The 17,951-nt window shown below is 37.1% G+C and overlaps 1 protein-coding gene across 1 annotated transcript in view; it reads left to right on the top strand.

The window, feature by feature from the left end:
• Themis (thymocyte selection associated) overlaps window positions 1-17,951 on the top strand; it is a 234,696-nt gene that overhangs the window by 197,016 nt on the left and 19,729 nt on the right. Inside the window, exon 5 of the mRNA XM_031380677.1 lies at window positions 17,763-17,915. Coding sequence (XP_031236537.1) covers window positions 17,763-17,894 — 132 coding nt within the window. The 3' untranslated portion in view covers window positions 17,895-17,915. The remainder of the gene's footprint in view (window positions 1-17,762; window positions 17,916-17,951) is intronic.

Raw genomic sequence — 17,951 nt, forward strand, 5'->3', positions numbered from 1 at the left:
GTGTGTGTATGTTTGCTGTAACAGTGTCTGTGTCCGCATATGTGTATCAGCCCTGTGATTTTGTGTGGTCCTGTGTGTATGTGTGCGTGTGTGTGTGTGTGTGTGTGTATGTCTGCTGTAACAGTGTCTGTGTCCACATATGTGTATCAGCCCTGTGATTTTGTGTGGTCCTGTGTGTGTGTGTGTGTGTATGTTTGCTGTAATAGTGTCTGTGTCCGCATATGTGTATCAGCCCTGTGATTTTGTGTGGTCCTGTGTGTGTGTGTGTGTGTATGCCTGCTGTAACAGTGTCTATGTCCGCATATGTGTATCAGCCCTGTGATTTTGTGTGGTCCTGTGTGTGTGTGTGTGTGTGTGTGTGTATGTCTGCTGTAACAGTGTCTGTGTCTGCATATGTGTATCAGCCCTGTGATTTTGTGCGGTCCTGTGTGTGTGTGTATGTTTGCTGTAACAGTGTCTGTGTCCGCATATGTGTATCAGCCCTGTGATTTTGTGTGGCCCTGTGTGTGTGTGTGTGTGTGTATGTCTGCTGTAACAGTGTCTGTGTCCGCATATGTGTATCAGCCCTGTGTCAGGAAGACACTGTCTCCTTGAAGTCATCATTCTCTGGCTCGTAACAATCTTTCTGCCTCCATTGAACATAAACCGTGAGGGGAAGGATTGGATGAAGACATCCCATGTAGAATCGAGTGCTCCGAAGTCTCTTACCTCCCACACTCTGTTCATCTACAGTAAGAAGAAGCTTCTGATAAGGGTTAATGCTTTATGGATATAGCCATATGTCACTAGGAGTCATTTTATTGCTATGTTCCTTTAGCAGAATAATATTGGTTTTCTTCCAGGCCCATGGCCTACCTAATCTCAGTTTCATGTGTGCTTTATCAGGGTTAGGTATGGGCTCCTTCTCATGAAGATAACCATATATATGTGTATATATATATTATATATATATGACATATATATATATATAATATATATATATATATATATTTGAAAAGTGGATGACCACCTTCAAAACTTTTGGGCCAGAATTGTGCCTGTCTAAAAGAAATGCAGAGACAAAAGTGGAGAGACTGAAGAAAAGGCCATCAGTGACCGGCCCGACCTGGGACTCATCCCGAGCTCAGGCACCACACTCTGACAAGATTGCAGATGCCTTTTTGTGCTTGCAGACAGCAGCCTAGCGTGAAATGTTATCTGAGAATCTGACTGAGACAAGCACTCTCGGCCAAGCCCTGAACAAAGGTCAGGGCTCCAGTGGAATAGTTAGGGGAAGGATTGAAAGAGCTGAAGGGGATGGCAACCCCATAGGGAGACCAACAGTGTCAACTCCTGGATCTCTGGGAGTTCTCTGAGACTGAGCCACCAACCAAAGAGCACACACAGGCTAGTCCAAGCCCCCTGGCACATATGTAGCAGAGGACTGCCTTATTTGGCCTCAGTGGGAGAGGATGGATCTAATCCTGAAGATATATACCCAAAGAAGGGGTTTGTGGGGGTGGGGGAAGCACCCTTTCAGAGGCAAGGAGGGATGGGGAAGAACTTTGTGAGGGAGGACCAGGAAGTGGGACAACATTTGGAATGTAAGTAAATAAAATAAAAAAGTGGCTACTCCTATGATATTTACATATGATATATGATATATAATATTTATGCAACTATTGCAGTCGTACATCTTGCATGTCACAGTATTTGTAGATTGGTGAAATTAATGATTACCTTTCTTCTCCAGTAACATGCAAAGTATTCTTCAGCACTATGAACCCTAATCAGAAGGTTCTAGTTAGGAGTACAGATAAACAATATTTTAATTAGTAATAATTACTATTTTATAATTTAGTTTTTATTTTGTTCTATTGCTTTGCCTATATTGTTCTACAGCATTAAGAAAATGATGGTGGTGAAGAATTAAATACTTTTCTTTTAAACCTTTGATCATTTAGTTTTTCCTTAGTTATCATTTTCTGTATCCAAAAATAAGATAAGCCCTCTTGTTACAAAGAGAAAGGGCAAAGGCTTATTTACCTCACACCACATTAGGAGATAAAGAATGGGAAAAAAAAAGAGTAGCATGGATACAGACCTGCAAACGATAGGTTTTCAACCAAAGTGTGTGTTTGTTTTGTACTTGAGAGTGCTGTTTAGTTCTGTTACGTTTGTGCTGTACTTATTGTCTTTGGCTCATTTGGTGCCTTTGTCGGCTGTGCTGATGTTAAGTATACACCATGCATTTTTAATGTACTTAAAGTCTTTATAAGACCCTGAAGCTAGATTGTGGGGTTTTTTTTGTCTATTTGTTTTTCAGATTTATTTATTTGACATGTGTGAGTACACTGTCACTGTCTTCAGACACCAGAGGAAGGCATCAGACAGATGCTCATGATAGATGGTTGTGAGCCACCATGTGGTTGCTAGGAATTGAACTCAGGACCTATGGAAGAACAATCAGTGCTCTTAACTGCTGAGCCATCTCTATAGATCTTGGTATTTTTTACCCACGTTAATAACTTCTTAGTTTGTAAGCATCTCTTTTGTCTTCTGCCTTATTCAGTCTCCCTCTCTCCAGAGTGAATGCAGGAGTGGGTTGGAACTATTGATTCATGTAGACTACATGCATTGTTTATAATCAAGTTGTTCTTTGAGTAATTTACCTTTGAATTTAGTTTTCAAAGTATATATATATATATTATATATATAGTAATATGTATATATACTTTCAATATATGACTTTAAATAGGTGTTATTTATTTATACAATATAGAGAAATAGCATGCTCATTTTTTCACTTTCTTGTTATTAAAATGAGAATTTCAGCTCAGGTGTAAAAGGCACTTGATCTAAACACTCTTCCCGCATTAACCCCTTTAATATGCACTCAGATGTACTTTTATATATGGTGAGCCTGGCTATATTGAACAATCTCATCTGTGTTATTATAAATTTAGAACTTTTCCCAGCTAATCTACATCTATTTGACTGGTGTATATGTGAGGAAAAACAGCTTCCTCAATTCTTCCAGATTCCTTGACCACGGGACAAACTGAATTGATAAAAAATCAAATAATAGGAGAAAAGGCCATATGAATTAACATATTTATAGGCTGGAATCCATGAAATATGATATCTTAAGAACATTAAGTTTATAAAGATTCTGGAATATGGAAGGAAATTGGCACTCAATGAAGAAGTCACCAAACAGTTTTGTTATGTAGATAAAAAGTCCTTGGGGTAACTAAACAAACCTCGGAGCAATGCTCATTCCCCTCAGAAGAACAAGGATGTCCTGGAATGGTATTGACCTCATCTTTTCCCTTGTGTTCCTGAGTTAATCTTTCTTGGTTGATGAGATTCTGTGGAAGGAGTTTCAGGATGACTGACATAAGATCTGCATTTACAAATAAGAATAGCTCAGAAATAGCCTCTGCATGCACTGCTCACTCAGAACCCTAAGGTCAAAGTCTGTTACTGGTCAAACCCCTCTACCAAAATATTGATTTCTTCAACAAGGTATATAGTAGTTTAATGGCTTCTTTGTAACTAAAGTCTTTAGAAAGAATTCATACTAGCTGACATCTCTAGCAGTCCTTGGAAGTATCTTTGACCATTTATTAAGTAAACAAACACTATTATTCTACATCCTAAAGCAAACCATGCAGAGTGGCCCAGGATGAGTGTTCTCACCCATTGATGCATAAGATTTGGAAGGACTCCCTTGACAATTGTCACTTGGCACTTAGAGGCTGGATTATTCCAGGACAGATTATCTCTTTCTTCATTCCAGCCCAGAGTCACTAGATCACAGGGTCCACAGGGCTAGCCTGTTCTTCCATAAGCCTCTTATGATCTGCAAATGTGAACTCTGAAAACACTGTGTTCCCTTTTTTCAAAGACTTGAAGTTCTAACTGTATCACACACAGCTCGGGAAGAACCCATTGGTTTGCTTTGAATTAGCAACCTGGCATCTGAACATGACAAAATGAGATAGTGTTAGTGTTTTGAGAATATAAAAGAATTCATGCATTGTCTGTATTTAATGAGTTTCCTCTAATGAAAAGTCAGTATTAAATAAAAACACTCACTGTGTATTTATATTACCTACTTGCCACAGATTTCTTTTTCATTGAGAGGCATTGTTCCATTCAGATCCAATATGAAGTTTTTTTAAAACAATTTTCACATACAATATTGACTGACACTTTCTCTCAGGACATACACACTTTTGAACAAATTTCATAGTGTGGTACATGGGTCTGATGCTGTAGGACTATAGTAACCTTGGTTATACTGTTTTATCTTTAAATGACACTGGCTCACATCCAACAGTGTATGACAAAGTCATTAAGATGTTCAGCTGAACATGTTTCAGCCACTGTCTCCTGACCGTATTTCTTCCTAATGTTGAACATGCTAATTGTTTTGAGAAAATGCACATACTTGATTGGTTGTTCACAGCCCACTGCTTGCTTTGCAATATAAAAATTTTCCAGTCTTGTTTCTTTTGCTCAAGACTTGCTTATGTAGTTTTTGATATATCGCTTTTTCTTGGTCTTACAACAGAGCCTTAAATCTTGGAACTGGGATTTTATGAAAGACATGCTGGCTTCAATTATATTTAAACTGTATCTTGCTTTGGTCAAGTCTTCCCTTGATTCCTTTTCATTCCTCCATTTTGGAATGGAAATGTTTATTCTGTGCTAGTGTGACATTTATGTTTTTATTTTATGGGGCTCATAGGATTTTGTTATGAGTCTCAGAAGAGACTAGACAATATTGAAGCTATTAAAAAACATAGGGACTTAGGAAGCTGCAGTGGCTGCATTTTGGATGTGGGAAAGACACAATCATGGTTAGTTTTCATTGCATGTGAGGACATTTGAAATCACCTAAGATACACACCTATAGACATGTTTATGAGAGAATTCTCCAAAATGGTTTAATTGAGGGGGACTATTATTAATATTGACTGTGGGTGGTACTAGGGTGCAAGATGAACAAAAACAAAAAAGGTGACATGAAATGAACAGTAGTATTTATCTTTCTGCTTTCTTCCTATAGATATAATGCTTACCCACCATCTTACTCCCACTTCCATGCCTTCCTACCACACTTATTTCATAGGTTCCTTCCTTATTACCACAGGTCAAATATCAGGCACTCAACTAGCATGTGTTCAAAGCCTGACCCGAGAGCAAGCATCTGTAAAGTGTCTTCTGCCTTTTTCTCTGTATATTTGTCATTAAACTTCAAGGCTTGATAGTCAGAGCAGTGTTCAGACTGTTTACTTAGAAAGAATACAACCAGTGTTATATGGTTCTGTGAAGGGTACAAATGCATGAATGTCTTACATCCTCCCTCCCTTCCTTCCTTCCTTCCTTCCTTCCTTCCTTCCTTCCTTCCTTTCTTCCTTCCTTTCTTCCTTCCTTTTTCCCTCCTCCTCCTCTTCCTCCTCCTCTTCCTCCTCCTTCTTCTTCTTCTTCTTCATCTCCTTCTCCTCTCCTCCTCCTCCTTCTTCTTCATAGCCATTGATCATAGTTATAGAACAGTTCTGTTTTCTAGTCTTGGTTTTATTTCCAAATATTCAGTGTCTTTCTAGCCAGGGCACATAACAACATACACTACTGATCTCAGGGAATTACATTTATTATAGATTCAGTGAATCTAATAAAATAAAAATTATAATCCTGGAGTTACATGAAATTAAGCCAGATAAAATGAGCAAGTATTTTTTAAATCACCAAAATCAATCTGTAGCTTAAAGATAATAGAAACATTGTTAAGAAATGAAAGTCAAGCTCCAGAAGAGAGGGAAGTGTTTGAAAATAGCAAAGCAGTACCAAAACAACTTGTTTTCAGAGTATATGTAGAATTTATACTAATCAGTAACAAAAACACAGGAAGCCTGATAAAGAAGGGAACAAGATGCTCAAATCCTTACTATACAAATAGGTGTGCTATTTAGATTGGATTGTCTCCTTCAGTAGATTGAGACTGTCTAGCAAATGAGTACATGTTTCCAGAATAGAGTGACTCAAGATAGAATGTACTCCCTTGAATATAAGTGGTGACATCCATTGACTAGGGACCAAGAAATATTAAAAATGAAAAATTAGAAAACCAGTGAGAACATTAATTTTCTCTTGCTAGATCATGTCAGACACCATGTGAAATATTTTAGTATGTAACACCCTCCTTTTTACAAAAGAATATAGCATCAGATGATGTGAGCAACTTAAACCTTCCCCTCTTTAAGTTGGTGCTCAGGTATTTGTCACAGAGTCAAAAAGTTTAAGTAATGCTCTATGTATTCAGAATAATTACTTGCAGCAATCCACATAACACTGTTTAATCTCTACAGTCAGCTAGGAAATGCAAATTAAAATTAGGAGGAGATAACACCAGCACTTCAGAATCTGCAGGAGTTTTCAATAGCCTGAGAGTCGTAACTCTCAGCAAGAGTATGGAGACACTGGACTTTTACACACTCATGAGTGAGGTATTCTAGGAATATATTGGGCCAGATTTACAAAGCTTCCCATACCTGACCCAGTAAGTACACACTATATTTGTTACTTTGCTCATTGATATGAAAAAATCACACCAGAAAGCAACTTAAAAGATGAGGGACTTCTTTTGCTTATTTGTCTATAAGGATAAAACCCGTTATGGAGAAAACATGGCTGATTGCCCATATCTTGGGACATCACAAAGCAGAAAAAGAGGGATGCTGGTGCTCAGCTAAGTTCCCATTTTTAAATCAGTCTGAACCACAAGCCATGGAATGATGACACCCATATTCACAGTGATGTTTTCTTCCCCTAATCTTCCATGGAAAATCTCTCACAGACATACCCAGACATGCTGTATTGCTATGCTAAGTGAATAGAAATTGGCCATCATTGATTCTTACAGAAATATACACATATGTTCACCTAACCAAAAAGCCTAAAAGAAGAGAATCCGAAATGTTTATAGAAGTATCCTTTGTAATAGCTAAAATTGGAAACAACCCAAACACTCTTAAGTTTATATTTGGCATGTTCAATCATGGAATATCCTATGTTGTAGATAAAAAGTAAGAACCCAACTAGGAAACAGAGTATACTGTGTAATTCAGAGTGCATGGAGCTTAAAGTAGTTATGAAAATAAACTATGTTAGGACAATAGTTGACTTTGGAGAGAAGGACTGAAATTGCATTGAAGCAGTGGGGAGATAACAAGGCCTTAATATTCTATTTCCAGGTTGCCGGTCTGGGGTAGTAGTAGATAATTTCATTTGTATTGGGTCATTGAGCCATGTTTCTCTTATTAACTCATTGAAAGTAATATACATTACAGTAAATAAAATTATAAATTGTACTTATATGTAAAATAAAGCTTTTTTCCAAAACTTAAAATTGGCAGTTTTCCCACATTTCTGATATTTCTTTATTAGATACATTAGAAGGGAAAAAAGATGAATTTATTATGTTCATCAAAATCTCAGCCAAAATTTGAAATTACAAATAAGAATGTAAGGAAGCTTTCAAGCACTTTTATGTGACAATGCATTTCAGCATATTTTACTCTATTATTTGATGTTTTTCTTTGACAAAATTTAATTATAATTAATGACATATTTTTAAACTAAGCAATAAGAATAGAAAGATAATTGTCGGTAATTTTCCATTGTTTAAAATTGTTATTGTTAATCCAAAGCTTTGCTACATTTAAAATTCAGAAAAATAATGTTAACTCTTTTGAGTCTAAAAATGGAGTTAAAATGTTACATATTACTGGGTACACTAGTGATTACTAGCAATAGCTAAAATAATACAAAGAGTCAATGTAGTGACATGTTAGGGCCGTTTGTTGTCGTTGATGATGGTTTATCGGCTTGAAAAATTACCTGGAAATATGCTTACAAAATACTGAAGATCTCACTGTACAAATATCTGTATCCAGCCTAGAATGACATTCAGTATTTAGTAAGCTCAAAATAAATGTAAGTTATTGTTTGTATGAAAACATAACTCATCAAGAGAGGTTCTCTGTACAGCTGCATGAAAATCCAGGTTATTCACTGACCAACCTGTTTTCAGTACGGCTAGATTGTGTTTCAATAACAAGATACATGAGGAACTATTTATTTATATATTATGCCATTATTCTGTCTCTGATGACTTCCTTAGTGAAAACATTTCTTTCTGGGTAAATTTAATAAATAAAACCACTGTCTAGAATTTTTAAAATTATACTAAAAGATGGCTAAAGATGAGTCTACTTTTGGAATACATTTACGGCTTCATTATAAACTACAGCAAAGAAATTGTAGCCAAGAGTTTCCAAAGTGTTTTCTACATAAATTGAGCATTATTAATTTACAGAACAAAGCTTTAATATGTAGAAGAATCACCCAAATAAGGAGAATGTCTCTAGTATTCATCTGCATCTTTTAAAGATTTGTTGAGTATCTTGATGGCACAAGTTTTATAAAATTAAAGATGTATTATACCAGTGTTCAGATACGCTCCATAAATTCACCAAGTCTAAACCAAATGCCTAGAAGTAGTGAGAACACATATGTATATACTTAGGTTAACCATTGATTGAGAAGGCTAAGAAGTTAAAAAGAACCATCCTGCAGGAACATTTTTGAAAATAGATTGTTTTGGCATATCTCTGATTTTGTGCTCCTTCATTACTGAAAACAGTATGTACTCTCTAAACTTAGCATGTTTCACATTTTAAAAATGTGAAAACAGTCTTTACAAGGTAAGATAGTCAGTCAGACAAGTGTTTGTGCAAGTCTTTGGAAGCCTAGACACCCAGCATACAGAGAATCACGGAACAGAGGCATGAACCTGAAATCTCAGTATGAAGACAGGAGGATCCCTAGGTATTTCTGTACAGCAAACCCAGTGAAATTGGCTAGCTCCAGTTTCAGTGAGAAATACAGCCTCAAAAAATAAGTGGATAGTTAAGCAAGACATGATATTGGTACCCTCTGTCCAACCACCTGTGAATGGAGGGTAGACATGCACACACACGCACACACACACACACACACACACACACACATTTCATATTTATATATATATGTATATATGTATAAATATATACATATATATATACATTTATAAAAGTTTCCAAATAATTATAGTGTACTCTAAAACCACCAACTAAGATATCAAAGAGGTCTTTTCAAAGCCCGTGTGATGTGTAAAAAGACATTGGGAAAGATGTTGTCAGTGTAGCATCTGCATAGGAAATGAGCATACCGCTCTGCAGACCTAGCAGAGCAGGAAAGAAGACACAGCAGGCAGCAACAAAGGGGCAGTATTACTAAAGTCAGGACCAAGCCAAGGAGGGCTTAGAAGAGGAGGATCAGCGGATTTCAAAACTAGAAGCTGAGTAATTGGTTTGGGATGTCAGGAGGAGGGAGGCACTGGAAGACCCATAATCCAGGGAAGAGGCACTCACTTTAGAAAGTGGGCAGAGCACTTTGTAAGCTAGGAACTGGGGGACCTTTTGTTGAGAAAATAACAAAATGTCTTCCCCCCCCGAGAGTAAGCACCAGGGAAAGAAACAGAAAACAATTCCACTCATGTTAGCTGGGAGAAACCAGGAGTTGACATAGGGCCACTTACATGAAGGGGAATTGATGGGTTAGTTGCAGGATATGGGCATTTTATGAGCTGCTACATAACTGAATGAAAACTATCTATTCTTCATCAAGAGTTAAGTGTCTGGATATTGTTGGGGAGGGTAGAAGGCTCAGGAACCCTCTCTCCTCTAGTAATCATTATAAATCATAAAAATGAGGGAGAGGACGGGCCTTGAGACAGCCCCCTGCCCATGACAGAAAGATATCAGGCCCAATCTCAGGCAGAATGCCTTTGAATATCACTGCTGACAGTTCAAGAGGCCAGAGGACAGATGTACACAATAGTACTTGATGTGACAGGGTGGGTCAGGACCCAGGGGGTCCCTCCCCTTTCTCAGAGGAGAAGGAGATGGGGTGAGGGAAGAGCTGTGTGAGAGAAGGACTGGGAGGAAATGTGGAGATGCAGTCCGGATGAATGAATGAATGAATGAATGAATGAATGAATGAATGAATAAATAAGTAAATAAGTAAATAAATAAATAAATAAATAAATAAATGGGAAAATATACTATTGTAGCTACCTATGGCCATGGGTGGGGAAGAGAGAGAGAGAGAGAGAGAGAGAGAGAAAGAAAGAGAGACAGAGAGAGAGAGAGAGAGAGAGAGAGAGAGAGAGAGAGAGAAATATGGGAATTGATTCTAGATCATCATCTTAGCTTATTAAGTGATTAAGTAGGTTTTTTACTCCAAGGATTTCTAGACTGCTGTGATCATGTGTTTGATAAGAGGAATTGGCCTGACATCTCTTATCTTACAAGGAATAATAAAACAGATTCAGAGATAACTGAGGATAAAGCTGTAAACAGAAACTCACATTGGAGACAAATTGTAAATTGTAAAACACTGGGGTTGGTGAGAGAAAACTGAGAGACTGGCAAATAATGGATGGAATAGAAGCTGAGGCTCTTGAAATCTCCACAAATCAGCTGTTGGCATGTAGCTTCAGAGAGGCCTGGTAGGGGAAGTGAGTGGACGAGACAGCAGATAAGAATTGAGGATAGAAGGGCAGAGTAGTGTTAGCAGAAGTGTGCGTGAGTTATAGAGCAGCCGACCACCATAGAGCCAAGGATTTGAGAATGAGAATATTCTAAATAATAAAGACTACATTCCATAGCTTTAAAACACACAATTACAGCAGAGACAGAACCTGAAGGGGCCTCCTCCTGTAACCAGGAAGGATCTCCAGTGGATGGATAAAAACAACAATCTACCTACAAATCTTTCCACCCCAAATTTGTCCTGTCTAAAAGAAATGCATTTCTTTTAGAGAACATGGAGCAGAGAACAAAGGGATGGCCAACCAATAACTGGCCTGACTTGAAACTCATCACATGGGCAAGCACCAACCCCTGACATTAATGGTACTCTGTTATGCTTACACAGAAGCATAGCATAACTGAATGTGTTTGTGGAGTAGAGATGTTGCTCAGTTGGTTGGGTTCCTGCCTAACCCACAGACAGTCCCAGGTTGGTTCACAGCACTACATGAATCAGGCATTGTGGTGCACATTTATAATCTCAGCACCTGCAGGACAGAGTCAGAAGGATTTGGAGTTCAATGTCATCTGTGGCTACATAGTGAACTCAATACCACACAGGGATGTGTGAGACCCTGTCACAAAAATAAACAAGCAACAGAGACAACGGCTACTGTGGACAAGAACCAGCCCAAAGTGCAGAGTCTACATAAGGTGGCAGACAGCGGCTTGCTGAGACCTCACCGTATGTTGGCCACTTAGTCATTCACAAGCTTTTTAATTTTGACAACATTTTAGTACAAAGATGCTGCTTAGCATTTCTATGGTGTGAATGCTTGACCAGAGTTGGAATATATCATACCCATCAGAGCTGTTCCTAGCTCAAACAACTAAGTAACATTGTTTTAAACGTTTGCTACTTTCTGTTCTCTGCTTTTTAAAGGTTCTTGTGAAAGGGTATGTTTTAGTCCTCAGAAAATTAAAATGTAATTTTTAAGAAACAAATTCAAAATAATTTCACTGGCTTCAGACCTATTATTGAGCACCACAGCTCCCATCTGGCATCTACTGCATGGATGGCTCTGCTGGACACTACTTAAATGCTACATTCAAAACTAATTTCACCCCAAATCAATTTAACCTAAATTGTGTCACATCGTTTTTGTACCATTGTAGTTTCTGTTTCTTATTTCTAAATAGGATGATTTGCCTGCCCTTTAGCCACCAATTACTCTCCCAGAACCCCAAAGTTGTGATTTTTCCATTAAACACAAAATATGAAACTACATGACCATAGTCATGCAAACTAATTGCTTTAAAATTTGCAGAAAAGCAAAATAAGGAAGAAGGAAAAAGATTTGTCTGTACACCAAGAGCAACTGCAGTGTTTATGGCATCAACATCTTAAGTAAGCTGACCTTGGCATCTGCAAGAGAGATGCTTACCACACTAGCAAGAAAGCAGCAAATGTTTTTGCAAGCTTTTATAATACAAGGTATACAGGACAAATATCACTGAAGACTGAAGGCTTTCTCACTCATATCCCTAAGAATAACAATTGTCTAAATTAGCCATCCATCCTGTTCTTGTTTTACAACAAAAAATGTGTTGGTTAAGCAGTGCTTCTAATAGTTATGCCATCTTTAGCTAAACTCATAGATCTCTATAGAAGTAGGCAGAATGATTGAGCTGCTCAGATTTATAATATGCCCTTGAAATGTGTCTTTGGAAATGGGTATTTAAAACAGTCTCAATGACAAGTTGAAAGGCTTTGTCTCTGAGAACATAGTAAGATGTTTATTATATGAGGCATGATAAGGTTTTCCAATCACAGTGACAGTAGAGATGGCTTTGCTTGCATCTAGTCACAGTCAGTCTTGGAGGAAGCGGTGGCCTTTGAGGACTGGGACGGAGGTTGTTATCCCTTATAAGGGCAATATAGCCAGGAGATGCCTACATCTTCATTTTCTAAAGAGCAATGGTTTCTTCTTTGATCCAAGAGAAAGGAATGGAGAGATAGGAACCCTTTTAAAATGTCTCATTAGAGGACAGTATACTGTGTGTCAAGTAAATTGAGCCTGAGAAGAGCTCAGTGTCAACATATATGCACCCATGGCTGCTTATGTAGCTCCTGACCAGCAGTGGGTCAGAGCTCAGCTCATGCGTTCAAAGCTTAAGGAGCTCTGGGCCTACAGGGTTCTAGATGCCAGCACAATGTTCCACCTGGGGAAGCTGTAAACTGAGGCTGGAGGAAAAGGTGGAAATTGGCTTCCAATGCCTGATAAAGTAAGGCCTATCACATGTGGTCTCAGTGTACTCCCAGTAACAACATAAGGAAGAAAGGAATTGAAAGATGCAAAATGACAGCTTCTTTTAGAACCAGTAAGGCAGCTCAAATGCACCTTTCCCCCACTGGTATGAGAAAAAAATAGACTCTGTGCAGAGAAGGGGATCAGTAATTCTATGTGGATAATTATGTGAAACAGAATATTATCTGAGAGGATGGTATAGGTTGTCAGATTTAGATTAGTTTTCACAGTTTGTGTTCCTTCTTGTTTAAATACTTTCCCCGGGAACATCAAATTACATCTGAGTCTCATAATGCAGAATGAAAACTTCTTGTTGTTTTAATCCATTTTGTAATCTAAATTATTATTGATCTTAAGCATGATTACCAAGGAGAATACACACATAAAGGCACAAGACAAAGGAGAAAAATTACTTTTGGCTTCCATATTTTTAATTGTTTTTCTTTACTAATATCTCTGATCATTAAATTATTTGTAGCCACTCAAACAGAAACCAAACAAGAAGCCCTCACATACAGAGAGTGAAGTTTACATGGAGGAGGCCTGCATCCACTTCTCTCAAATTTTGGGGCCATCAGGAAATGAATGACAGGTGTCTGTCTTTCAATGGTTGGAGTATCATAATGCAGCCTCAGAATTAATGTTCTCCTAAGAACTAGTGTTTCTCTGGAAGATGGTTTCACTTGAGCATAGCACAACAATAGGATCAAAGTTAGTAAAGAAATCCCCAAATATTACCAGATATTTCTTTAGAGTTACCACTTAAGTTTACTTTCTGAAGAGAAATATTCTGGATGTTAAGACACAGTGGCTGTTTATGAAAGATGAGAAGGTGGTTTCTTTAAAAACACATCTGTTTGAAGAGGATTGCTCTTTTACAAGGGTGCTCTCTTCTGGTCCCTGAAGATATTGCATGAACATACAGCCTGCCTACATATAAATAATTAAAGGTAAAAATAAGTCTTTAAAACATAAAAAGGAATAACATCAGAAGTCATATAATGGTCCTTTAGTATCATCAGTTAGGATTCTTATGTCTAGTTTGTTAGAAATTCCAAACAACTTAATTTTGATTGTGTAACTATGGAGCTGCAAAAAAGTCCAGATGCATGCCATTCCAAATCCATGCCAATTCTTGTCACACATTTTCATTCTATAAGTTTTCTCTGGATTCCATCTTCAATTTGAAGGTTCAGTATCTAAGCACTGCCAAACAGTGACCACCCCCCATTTTTCTTTTCATCTACCACACAAATTTTCTGGGTTCTGTGTTCACACTCACTTCTAGATTCTCACTTTATCTAACACTACTGTCATTTTCACTTGTAATTTCTATAGGTAGTTGACCAGTAATTTGAATCAAAGATATAAAGGATAATATATAATCACTTGTCTTTCAATGATGCAATAATTAGCATGCTTAAAAACACAGCATTTTAAATAAATGTTTGGTAGATAAAATGAAGGACTGGGGTAGAGGAAAAAATTCTTGCAATGAGGAGACACTCAGGGTGTTGAATGAGATGTTCCGCATATGAATGTCACTCAGAATTATGGGATGGGAAAACAGCAATCCAGAATTCATGGTAATTTGAGATTAATAGGCAAATGATAGCAATGAGAAGTGACATGTTGTATGGCTAGATGGTGGGCATATGAAAGAGCAGGAAGTCAGAGCCCAGGACCATCAACCTAAGGATAACCTGAAAACAATGACTATCATTTATAGTAAGTGGGTCTCCAGTGTCCCCTGCAATCAGTGTATGAAGGTAGAAGCTGTGTTCTAAGGGAAACTTTAATATGTAGTGAAGTTTGTGAGATATGAAGGAATAGAGAAAGTCAGAGTGAAATGATTTGATAACCATGAAAAGGGAAAGAAGAATGCAAGAGTTGAGGACTAATAGAAGACAAGTAGGCAATGAAGAAATAACAGTGTGGGAACTTCATTGTGGCAGAAAATAAATAGTAATTTATCATGTGGGAACAGACTTGTGGCACTGAAACTCAGTAAGAGGTTGGGAATGGGACCAGTGACTCAAGAACTGCACAGATCCATTGAGCTTCCATGCTGGAGACAGGAACTGGCTATGCATAAGTTAAAGAGTTGGAAAGCACCACAGAGCTCAACCAAAGGAGACCATGCTTAGGTTCTTTCAGCAGATATATATTACTAATTTATGAAATTCTAATGTATTTCTAAAATTTCTAAGTCTACAAATGTTTGCAACAAGAAACTCATAAGACAGTGTAATTGTTGGCCCATTATGATCAGGTGGCTTTTTTCTCCCATAGTGGTAACGGTCTCTAATAATATCTAAAATAGCTTCTTTAGCATTTGGACTATAACATAGCACTTATGATTACCACAAACTGCTAGATTTTCATTCACACTTGTATTTATTCATTTGCTTAAATCTTTGGAAGCACTTGTTTACTTGTTTTGTGTTGTCTGAGAGAAGAAGGAGAGGAAATACTCTGTACCACAGAGTACATGTGGGGGGGTCAGAGGATGACTCACAGGGTTCAGGTCTCATCTTAGGATTTTTTGGGGTTTGTGAATGAGTCAAGTATTAATTAGTCAGATATGAGCTTGTAAGTCTCAGGGATCAAACTCAGGTCATCAAGCTGCTGAGGCAAATGCCTTTATCCACTCTAGTTTATTGCTCAGTATGGGGGATTTGTTTAATGCCTACCTTGACATTAATATATTTTCAAAAGCATGTAATTTGTACATGTTGAATATTCTTCTTTACAAATACTGTGTATTTTCAAATACTGTGTATACCAGTAGGCTTGGCAATAGACTTAAGGTTTCATATTAAGTTACTGATTTATATATTTTTGGCTTGTGAGCAAGTGAATATATGCACTATGATGATAAATAGTTAAATTTACTATTAGTATTCAAATGATTCTTTGATTTGTCCCTGGCAATACCATTAAATTTCTATCCTTTGATATTAGAAGGCGATTTGAGAATTATCTATACAAGCTTGCCGCATTATCTTAATTCTCTCATTAGGTATTTTGAAATACATTTGACAAGTCCATGGTGTCATATATTTGCTTTGTCATACAACACTGTTTGGTATAGAAGGTGGCTGAATGAAACAGTTATCACTGCACAGTATTACATGACTTCCTGAAAAAAAATCGTATGGCATATAATTGAAATAACATTAATGTGTTCATAAATTGTGAGGTTGAACCAACATGAGTTGGTTTACACTAGTCTAAACTGGTGTATCCTAGGTATCCTGGACTCCTATAGCTGCGTCTTACTTCAGCTTAGACAACTTGGTAACCCACCTAAACTATAGTTCATGGTCCACTTCCATCATACTAGCCTGAACCTGTTCTCATCACTTCATGGAAATGCAGGCATGAACAAATAAACAATAGTGTGGCTATCTCTTAAGCTTCCAGGTGTGTCAATATCTTTTTGGTTCAAAAGAAGCCATGTGGGCAAGCCAAAAGTTAAAACAGTAGGGCATTTTAAAATTACACACAAAGGAATTTGATAAGAAAAAAAAGAATGCAACAGATGTGTAGCCATCAGTGTGATCATTATTCTGTACTGATAGACAGAAACCATGAGTTACAGAGTAACATAAGTCCTGTACTTATGACCAGGTCTTATAGTTCCAACATTTTTTTTTTTTGTTAATCTGGGTGAATCCTGGGTCATTGTATAGGACTCCCAGGTCCTATATACTTCATAATTCTTTCATTCTATAAAACCAGTTTTAATGTGGTAAATTCTATATATTATTTTATGAAGAACTTTAGAATAAAGGTCGTTGTCTTGGCCTCAGTGTCACACTGGCTAAAACTGACTCGCTCATTTTGAATACAAATCTGCTAATATTTTATAATCATAGTCAAACTAATAAGCTTCTATTCTAAATTTGATAATGAAACAAAGGACTGAAGATTAATTTTCCCCTTAGGTATTTCTTGAATTTGGGATCATAACTGTTATATCTTTTGAAGTATGCAATATGTCAGTATACTGTCAAACTTTATGACATTTCCTATGTATGATAAGTTATAGGGGCCCATTGATGCTGGGCCTTAATAATTCATCAGTATGATGTATTAGTACTCTCAAATTGGCCAGAGGACTTTGTCAAATTTGCAAACTGCTGAATAAAACGTATATAAATTTAGTGGAGATATTAAGATTTCTTCTGAATAAAGCATGGAGACCACTGTAGAGAGATGGTTTAGTGGGTAAGAACACATTTACTTCTTCTAGAAAATCTGGATTTGATTCTCAGTAGAAACATGACATCTCACAACTCTCTGTACCTCTAGTTCCAGGGCATCCAGTGTCATTTTCTAGCCTCCTTAGGCAATATGCATGCAAGTGGTACACATACATGCCTATAGGCAAAACATCTATAATATACATAAAATTTAAAAATAATAAGTTCACAAAAGAATAATGCAGAATTGATATATAATTATGTGGTATATGACAAAGTTCTGGATTGTCTGACTATAATGGAAATAACTGGGTAGGAATGTTCTACAAGTAAAATATTTTATAAGCTATGCAAGGAAAAAGTAATACATATAAATAGTTTTGGAAGATAATTTTCTCTTCTATAACAACTTTTTTTTCTACTCAGTTGGCTACCTTAAAACTTGCACACTTAGATTATTAAAGTATAATGAGAAACCTAGGATTTATAACTTGATTTGGCATATAGAATATTTTCTTTCAGATTTACAGAAATGATTTGCCATGTAATAAATGTTTACCCTTGTCACATTTCTAGAAGGCATTTATCTTAGACTGATAATTTATATGTGCTTGTCATTTCAGAGTCACCACGTAGACAGAGCCAAGAAGTCGCACCCAGATCAAGGTGGTCAGGATTCAAGAGTACCAGTTGGTTTTCAGAATGAGTTGGCTGATGTGGAGAGACAGAAGAGCAAGCATGGGCCACTGCAGTAGCAAGCACCAATGTGACTACATGTCAGTTAAACTATAAAATATTATTTTAGCTATCTA

Source organism: Mastomys coucha, unplaced genomic scaffold, assembly GCF_008632895.1.
Source record: "Mastomys coucha isolate ucsf_1 unplaced genomic scaffold, UCSF_Mcou_1 pScaffold2, whole genome shotgun sequence".
Lineage (NCBI taxonomy): Eukaryota > Metazoa > Chordata > Mammalia > Rodentia > Muridae > Mastomys > Mastomys coucha.